Here is a 9,757-nt window from a genome sequence, read left to right on the forward strand (position 1 = left end):
TCACTGTATTTGGACAATGAGATGCCAAACTCCTCACCCCTTATGACTGCCTAACCAATAATCTCCTTCCTGTTAACCGATTCCTCCTTACCACTCCCTAATTCCTGCTTCCCTGCATATAGATACATTTCTGCTATATAAACCCCTAACTTTAGTGAGTCAGGGAGACAGATTTCAGACTGATCTCTCATCCCCTTGGCTGCAGCACCTGACTAAAGCCTTCTTGCTTGGCAATACTCATTGTCTCAGTGATTGGCTTTCTGCGTGGCAAGCAGCAGGACCTAAACTGAACCCCTGGTATTTCAATAACAAAATCATGGGTGACTTCCCTGTCTAAACAAAGTCACATTTTGATTCTTTTCATTGCAATGAGATGAGCATTTTAGGCAGGGTCAGCCTTTTGCACAACTGCAAGGAGCACCTTTTGCTGTAAGAATGCCATGTAAGCTAGGCACAGTGACTCATGCCTGCAATCCTAGCACTTTGGGAGGCTGAGGCAAGAGGATCACTTGAACCCATGAGTTTGAGACCAGCCTGGGCAACATGGCAAAACCCCACCTCCACAAAAAATACCAAAAATTAGTCAGGCATGGTAGGACACACCTGTAGTCCCAGCTACTCCAGGGGCTGAGGTGGTAGGATTACTTGAGTCCAGGAAGTTGAGGCTGCAGTGAGCTGTGATCGCACCACTGCACTCCAGCCTAGGTGACAGAGTGAGACCCTGTCTCAAAACAAAAATGCCATGCAGCTGGACTGGTACAGGACACTAATTGAGAGGGGATAGAAAAGAAGTTGCCATGCCCTCTATTTTCTTAGCCAATGCTCTTCCCTAGCAAGATCTAGATCAATCCACACTGTTTCTGTTTCTTTGCTGGAGGTGAGACCCTTCAGTAGTCAAACAGCTCTCATCTCTGGGGTCTGCATAACTTGTTTGATGACTAAGGGAGACCCATAGGGCCATTTCTTACAGCCCACAGCCAAGCCCTCTGTGAAGAGGAAAAGGCAACTCTTCCAGCAAAGAAGTCCTCACCCCTTTTCAAAAACTTTCCTAGACAAACTTGTAGGCTGTTAATGACTCTACTTTTGACCTCCCAGCCCTTACTCAGGAGAAACCACTTTGTAATGTGGGTTTTCAACCTTGGCTGCACATTGCAATCACCTGGGGATCCCCCCCCTCAACCGCCCAACAAAGATTCTGATGTTATTGGTCTGAGGTGCTGCCTGAGAATTGGTGTTTCCAAAGCTCCTCTGGTGTTTTGTGTTTTTCTAGCACAAGAAAAGTTGTGAGTCACTGTAGTGCAATACAGTTGAATCACAATTGCCACAATTGTGTAGGGTCCATCAGAACCACCTGAAGGACTTCATAGACCACAGCTGGCTAGGAGCTACCCCTAGGCTTCTGATTCAGTAAGTGAGAGGCAGAGCCCAAGGCTGTACATTTCTAACAAGTTCCAGGTGCTGCTGCTGCTGGTCCAGAGACCACTGCATTAGAGGCCAGAGTTCTCAACTATTGACTGCACATTAGAACCATCTGGATAATATTTAAGACATACTGATGCCTATACACCAACCCAGACTAACTGAATCAAAACCTCTGGTAATGGGGCTCCAGAGATTTTTTTTAATGCTCCCAGGGGATTCTACTACAGAGCAAGTTGAGAACCACTTCTAAACAAAAGAAAAAAATTCTTACTAAAAAGGTTAAAGAGACATACATCAAGTTTGCAGGCTTTCTAGACAATGGAACTTCAAACATAGGATTTGCCTGTGGTATTTATTCTTTCTTGGGGCCCACTTGCAGTGTACTTTATAGGATGATGTATCAGAAACCTTGACCCAGCAGCCTAAAAATAGTGGTCAGCATCGATGAGTCTCATCTGTTACAACAAAAAGGAAAAACAGTTACAAGGCCCCACTGCAGGGGAAGCTCAGGCACCCCCCTTGGAGATGTGCCCAAGAAATGGCTCCTAATAGGCCACTCAAATCCTGCCATTGAAAGGGAACACATGGGCAAGATATATCTTGCAGCCTAGAATTTTTTTTATTTATGTGACTTTAGTCTCTTCTTTGTATAGTGACTTTGTAGAGGAAGAGAAATTACAACACCTTACATGCCTAAGTCATGGGGACTAAGTCATGGGGACTCTTCCTCCAGGTTCCCAGAGCAAAAAGCAAAAAGCCCTGTACTCCCTGGTGCCCACCTGGTCATCTTGCCCACGGTTTTTCCATCCCAGAGGTACTGCTGCAGGCCCAGAGCCCTCCAGGAAAAGAACTGACATCTAGGAACTCCTCCCCAAGCCCTTTCTTCAACTCATTCTTGCTATGGCAAGAGTGTGGGTTGCAGTGATATCTCAGAAGTTTATTCCATCATATTAAATTCTCAGTAAATCACCCTTTGACAAGTCAGTTTAAAGGATACGATGTAGACAGCTAGAAAAGACACTATTTCTGGGCCAGGTTTTCCCAGCTGTTTAATAAATTGCTCAAATAATCTCTAATTCATCTTATTTTTGTCACTAGTCATCATGTCAGAATCTCTGGTTTCATAAAGAAAACTTTTCTGGCCTGACACACAGCCACTATCTACTGAACTTTGCCGCAGACCAAAATGTCTTCTGAGATCTCCACTCAGCAATCCTTAATATTTTGAGGAGAGAAATTTACAAGTGTGCCCTTGATACATAAAAAGGTCACATATTCTAGGGTCCAAGGGTCTCACTGATCCCGGTGATGTCTACATCTCCCCTTCTAGCCGGAAAACTCAAATATATGTGAGGTGTGCAACAAATGGGGACGGCTGTTCTGCTGCGACACTTGTCCAAGATCCTTTCATGAGCGCTGCCACATCCCACCCGTGGAAGCCAACAAGTGAGTAAGACATGTCCCCTTCCCTGAGCCCTTCCTTCTTGTGGTACAGCTCCTCCTGCCACTCATGAGTACTCTGCAGAGTTTCTGTACCTGGTTATGTGTTTCTTGATGCATAAGGAGCAGGCTCCTTAGCATCAAGATCCACAAGTATTATCCAGAGCTGTTGAACAGTGCTGGTAGCAGCAGATTAATGGGAAGCAAAAACTCTTCAAGTGGTTATTGAGTGCAATAGTAAGAGGTGTCAACTTCTACCTCCCCTACTTGGCTCCCAGACCCATGCTCTCTAATGGGGTGATGCCATCATACACTGCCTGCTGGTTTAAAGCGTATGCCACCTGCTGTGGGACCATCACACAGCTGGTAAAGCCAGTGCTGCAGCAGTCTATCAAGCCAACTGACCCTGGGTCACAGGTCACATGTTGAGACCTGTGAGTTCTGCAAGTGTGAGTCCCCTGCTCACTTCCTTTGCTAAAAAATGTGCCTTTGGACAGAGGTGATGGTGTGCAGGATACCACGGAGATTGATAAGGTGCTCTGTGAGTGGTGTGTGGACAGAATTGTTAAGGCTGAGAGGATGATCTCTACCAGGAATGTGTCTGACTCTATGAGGGCAGAGCATTGCCCTTCCATAATGGAGGAGGCTACTGTGACCCACCTGCTCCCAGGGTGTCATCTCAGGGGATCAGCATAAACCTCTGCTTTTGACCAGTTGGCCAATCTGCAGAGGCAGAAGAAAAATCAGCTTTTTGGTTGAGCCCTTGTATAGCCCCTATCTCTGCACCAGAGATGCAAAGTGCTCTCAAAGGAGCACTTTGTAACAGGCTCCTTGAGCAAGCACTACATGGCCAAGGGGATGCTGGCATCACTAGGATGGGTCATTGTGCTTGCCTGATTATCAAGAGCCTCCTAGCACAGACAGCCTAGTAGAGAAGGTTGGAGAATGAATCTAGGAACAAATGAAAGATATCTGACACCTCTCTGGAGATTTCCTTTTCAAGAAGTTTCTGCAGCACAGATTCTAGGTATAAGATATGGCAGGGCCAAGGGAGAGGATGCTTATAGCCTGTGCTCTGTGCTTACTCAGCAAAGTTGAGAAACAAGAACTTGTTTTCTGATTTTTCTGTGATCTGATTGACTTGTAGAGGCCCAACACTTTGTGCTTAAGGTACTCGTTTCCAATAACTGTAGCAAACAGTGCTCATTATCAAGTTCCCAGTGGCTCAGATGGAAACCCTAAGTTTTGAGGTGAATGAGATTCTGTCACTCATGGGGCACTTCAGCCAATAGATGATCACCCCTGCTATCACTATTGGTAGGAGGGCATGCCTTTGGCTACTGAGTCCAAATGGGGCTCTAGTGCAGAGGCCTCCAAGAGAGAAGTTGGATACAAGGTGGAAACCACTAGGCATTCTTGAGCAGAGGACTTGAACAACTGTAGGAATGGTGGCTGATTCACAGAACCTGCCATTGCTCACTTTATGCCCCATCTCTCAGGAACCCGTGGAGTTGCATCTTCTGCAGGATAAAGACTATTCAGGAAAGATGCCCAGAAAGCCAATCAGGTCATCAGGAATCTGAAGTCCTGACGAGGCAGATGCTGCCTGAGGAGCAGTTGGTGAGTAGAAATGTGAACCTGAAGCCTTTTCCTTTCTGTTCACCTGGGCAGGAGAAGCACAGTCTTACAAAGTGCTCAAGGAATGGAGCCCAAAAGCAAACTGCTGGCCTGTGGTGTGCTTTGCTCCATGACCTAACGCTACAATTCATATTCCAAAGAAAAATCCTGGTCCAAAGAAACTCCCCATGCCATGTTTGTTTCAAAGAGTCCACAGGTTTGGGAGTCGTGTGTTCTCTTTGGGCACTCATATGAGCTCTTTCTCTCTAAATTGCATTTAATTTGAAATGGCCTCCATCTTTTGCAGAAATGTGAATTCCTCCTCTTGAAGGTCTACTGTGATTCGAAAAGCTGCTTTTTCGCCTCAGAACCATATTATGTAAGTAACAGCCAAAAAAATGCTTATACGGGCATTTGTCAAATCTGTGATCTGAATCCCATGGTACAAGGTGCCATTCTATTTGGCTTGTTGATGAGTTTTTAGTTCAGGCTACTATAGAAATTTATCATAGATTAGGTGGCTTAAACAGCAGAAATGTTTTTCTCACAGTCCTGGAGGCTGCATGTCCAAGATCAGGGTGTCAGTAGGGTCCGGTTCTGGAGAGGGCTGTCTTCTAGGTGGCAGAGATGACACAGGGTTGCTCCCTGTGTTCTTGAGTGGCAGAAAGAGAAGGAGAGAACTCTCCAGAGTCTCTTTTATAAGAGCCCTAATCCTATTCATGAGGGCTCAACCCTTCTTACCTCATGACCTCCCAAAGGTCCCACCTCCTGGTACCTTCACAGGGGGGTTAGGATTTTGACCTATGGATTGGGGGAACCCCACAAACCTTTATTCCATAATAGTGGGAGTCTATGGCACTGGGCTGATAGCCTCATTTTGGTCTTTTACTCAACAGAACAGAGAGGGGTCTCAGGGCCCACAGAAGCCCATGTGGTTAAACAAAGTCAAGAGAAGTTTGAATGAGCAGATGTACACCCGAGTAGAAGGGTTTGTGCAGGACATGCGTCTCATCTTTCATAACCACAAGGAATTTTACAGGGTGAGTGGCTCTCCCTGCTTCTTTTTCTCTTTCGATTACATCACTTTAAAGTCACTTTCCCTGTCATCTTTTCATGTCAGGTAAATGTTACAATCGCCCTTATCATATGACAAGCCCATACAACTACAAATCCTGGAAGTATCCTAAAAGCCCTGTAGTGCATGTGGAGAAAATAACAACAAACTGGAAGGTGCCATTGCAAACATGGTCCTATATATAACCTCAGAGTTGACTCATTTCTAGATGGTTTGTTTTCACCCATAGAGAACAGTAGGCTGCAGACTCATTTGTTTCTACTGGAAATAGAAGTGCACTTTAAAGGCATTTAAAGTGTTTCTCTTCTCTAGAGGAAGATACCAAATCAAAGGTCTCAAATGTCAAAATATTGAATTTCTTTACATCTGAACTTCCTGGCACTATTTCAGAAATTAACAAGGATTATGTCAAGGGGTGAGAGTAAAGGGAAAAGGAAGACATTATTAAAGGGCCTTAAACATTTCTGTACTATCATAAGGTTACTCAGAAAACGCTGTGCATAAAAATCACACAAGTAGAATTTTTAAAAGTTAAATTAATCCATAAGCTTTTGATCAGAAATTAGATTTCAGTGTAGTAGTATTTCAACTTGTCTTCCAGATAAAGATAAATAATTAAATTATCAAGGAACATAAGCAACTCTTAACTAGATTAATTCTCACTTAACATTTGGGATAACCTAAAATGAGGCCCCAGATTATCTGCAACACTGGGTGTCTCAGCTCATTGCATAATTGCTATATTGTTTTTTTCTTTGCTTTTTTAGGAAGATAAATTCACCAGACTGGGAATTCAAGTACAGGACATCTTTGAGAAGAATTTCAGAAACATTTTTGCAATTCAGGAAACAAGCAAGAACATTATAATGTTTATTTAGCCATTCTTATCTCCTCCCTTCAGATCCTCTGGCAGCTAGCTACGCAATGTGCCTGTGGTCCCACTAATCTCTGACTGCTCCTGTGGAAACTCCACATCACAATTCTCCAAAATTTATCATTGCCATTTTAAAACTGTCTTTTCAGCTTTCAATAAAATTCAACACCCCTTCATGTTAAAAATTCTTAATAAGCTAGGTATTGAAGGAACATATCCCAAAATAATAAGAGCCATTTATGACAAACCCACAGACAACATTATATGGAATGCGCAAAAGAAGCATTACCCTTGGAAACAAGCACAAGACAAGGATTCCCTCTCTCACCACTCCTATTCAACAAAGTATTGGAAGTCCTGGTCAGAGCAGTCAGGAAGCAGAAAAAAATAAAGGGTATCTAAATAGGCAAAGAGGAAGTCAAACTATCCCTGTTTGCAGACAACATTGATTCTATATCTAGAAAACCCCCTAGTCTCAGCCCAGAAGCTCCTTCTGCTGATAAACAATTCCAGAGAAGTTTCAGAATACAAAATTAGTATACGAAAATTACTAGTATTCCTATACACCAGCAATAGCCAAGCCAAGAGCCAAATCAGGAAGGCAATCTCATTCACAATTGCCACAAAAAGAATAAAATACCTAGGAATACAGCTAATCAGGGAGGTGAGAGAGTTCTACAATGAGAATTACGAAACACTGCTCAAAGAGATTGGAGATGACACAAACAAATGGAAAAACATCCCATGCTGATGGGTAGAAACAGTCAATATCATTAAAATGACCATACTGCCCAAAGCAGTTTACAGGTTCAATGTTATTCCTATCAAACCACCAATGACATTCTTCACAGAATTACATAAAACTATTTTAAAATTCATACAGAACCAAAAAAGAGCCCAAATAGCCAAGGCAATCCTAAGCAAAAAGAACAAAGCTGAAGGCATCATGTTACCCCACTTCAAACTATATTACAGGGCTTCAGTAACCAAAACAGCATGGTACTGGTACCAAAAAAAAAAAGCCACATAGACCAACGGAACAGAACGAAGAGCACAGAATAAGACCACACTCCTATGACCATCTGATCGTCGATAAAAACAAGCAATGGGAAAAAGACTCCCTATTTTATAAATGGTGCTGGGATAACTGGGATAGAAGATTGAAGCTAGACCTCTTTCTTACACCATATACAAAAATCAACTCAAGATCAATTAAAGACAATGTAAAATCAAAAACTAGGAAGACTCTGGAAGACAACCTAGGCAATACCATCCTGGACATAGGAACAGGAAAAGATTTCATGACAAAGACAAAAGCAATAGCAACAAAAGCAAAATTTGACAAATGGGATCTAATTAAACTTAAGAGATTCTGCACAGCAAAAGAAACAATCAACAGAGTAAACAGACAACCTACAAAATGGGAGAAAATATTTGCACACTATGCATCTGACAAAGGTCTAATAGCCAGCTTCTATAGGGAACTTAAACAAATTTACAAGAGAAAAAGAAACAACCCCATTAAAAAGTGGGCAAAGGACATGAAAGACACTTTTTTTTTTTAAGATGGAGTTTCACTCTTGTTGCCCAGGCCAGAGTGCAATGGCGTGATCTTGACTCACCACAACCTCTGCCTCCCGGGTTCAAGCAATTCTCCTGCCTCAGCCTCCCAGGTGGCTGGGATTACAGGCATGCACCACCTGACTGATTTTGTATTTTAGTAGAGACGGGGTTTCTCCACATTGGTCAGGCTGGTCTTGAACTCCCGACCTCAGGTGATCCACCCACCTCGGCCTCCCAAAGTGCTGGGATTACAGGCATCAGTCACCATGCCCGGATGAAAAGACACTTTCCAAAAGAAGATACACATGCGGCCAACAAGCATGTTTTAAAAGCTCAATATCACTGATCATTAGAGACATGCAAATTAAAACTACAATGAGACACCATCTCACACCAGTCAAAATGCCTCTTTCTAAAAAGTCAAAAAATAACAGCTAGTAAGGTTGTGGAGAAAAGGGAACATTTACACACTATTGATGGGAGTGTAAATTAGTTCAACCACTGTGGAAAGCAGTGTGGCAACTCCTCATAGTGCTAAAAGCAGAACTGCCATTCCACCCAGCAATCCCATTACTGGGTACATACCCAGAGGAATATAAATCATTCTACCATAAAGACACATGCATGCAAATGTTCACTGCAGCACTATTCACAATAGCAAAGATACAGAATCAACCTAAGTGCCCATCAGTAACAGATTGGATAAAGAAAATATGGTACATATACACCATGGAATAGTATGCAGCCATAAGAAACAATGAGATCATGTCTCAGGAACATGGATAGAGCTGGAGGCTATTATCCTTAGCAAACTAATTCAGGAACAGAAAACCAAATACCACATGTTCTCACTTGTGAGTGGGAGCTAAATGATGAGAACTCATGAACACAATGAAGGGAACAACAGACACTAGGGTCTATTGAGGGTGGAAGATGGGAAGAGGGAGAGGAGCAGAAAAAGTACCTATTGGTGATGAAGTACTCTGTACAACAAACCCGTGACAAGAGTTTCCCTATATAACAAACCTTCACATGTACCCCTGAACCTAAAAGTTTTTTTAATTGTAAATAAATGGATCATTAAAAAAAATTTTTAATAATAAAATTGTCTTATCAAGTTCTCTTATTGAATAATTTAGAATGAAACTTACAACTGATAACATAAAGTCTTTCTATAAAGGATCATATTATATCTTCCCAATTATTCAGTTTTGTATTTTTTGTTGTTGCTGTGAAAGCAATCTTTTCCCATTGAATTTTATTACTGATTATTGCCTATTACACAAAGCTACTGTTATTTATATGTAATTTTGTCACTGATTACCATACTGAATACTAGATGGTCTCATTTTCACCTTTTACCCAGAGGCATCAGGAAGCCTGTGGTGGCTACATAGCACCTCCAACTTTCAATTCATGGAATCGTATTTGGTTTAGGGGATGGAAGCATTCCTCCATTGAGCACTAAAATCTCGGACAATTCTTTTTTTTTTTTTGAGATGGAGTCTCACTCTGTAGCCCAGGCTGGAGTGCAGTGGCACGATCTCAGCTCACTGCAAGCTCTGCCTCCTGGGTTCACGCCATTCTCCTGCCTCAGCCTCCCGAGTAGCTGGGACTACAGGTGCCTGCCACCACGGCCGGCTAATTTTTTGTATATTTAGTAGAGACGGGGTTTCACCATGTTGGCCAGGATGGTCTCGATCTCTTGACCTCGTGATCCACCCACCTCGGCCTCCCAAAGTGCTGGGATTACAGGCGTGAGCCAC

At 42.8% G+C, this 9,757-nt stretch overlaps 1 protein-coding gene across 19 annotated transcripts in view; it reads left to right on the forward strand.

The window, feature by feature from the left end:
* Positions 1-9,111, forward strand: part of SP100 (SP100 nuclear antigen) — a 132,093-nt gene extending 122,982 nt beyond the window's left edge. For all 19 annotated transcript variants that reach the window (XM_034955327.4, XM_055109192.2, XM_034955331.3 and 16 more), the window contains 5 exons: positions 2,753-2,868; positions 4,362-4,482; positions 4,787-4,858; positions 5,376-5,519; positions 6,322-9,111. In XM_034955327.4, the coding sequence (XP_034811218.2) occupies positions 2,753-2,868; positions 4,362-4,482; positions 4,787-4,858; positions 5,376-5,519; positions 6,322-6,432 (564 nt within the window). In that variant the 3' untranslated portion in view covers positions 6,433-9,111. The remainder of the gene's footprint in view (positions 1-2,752; positions 2,869-4,361; positions 4,483-4,786; positions 4,859-5,375; positions 5,520-6,321) is intronic.
* Positions 9,112-9,757: the final 646 nt, after the last annotated feature.

This window comes from Pan paniscus, chromosome 13 (assembly GCF_029289425.2).
Source record: "Pan paniscus chromosome 13, NHGRI_mPanPan1-v2.0_pri, whole genome shotgun sequence".
In the NCBI taxonomy this organism is placed as follows: domain Eukaryota; kingdom Metazoa; phylum Chordata; class Mammalia; order Primates; family Hominidae; genus Pan; species Pan paniscus.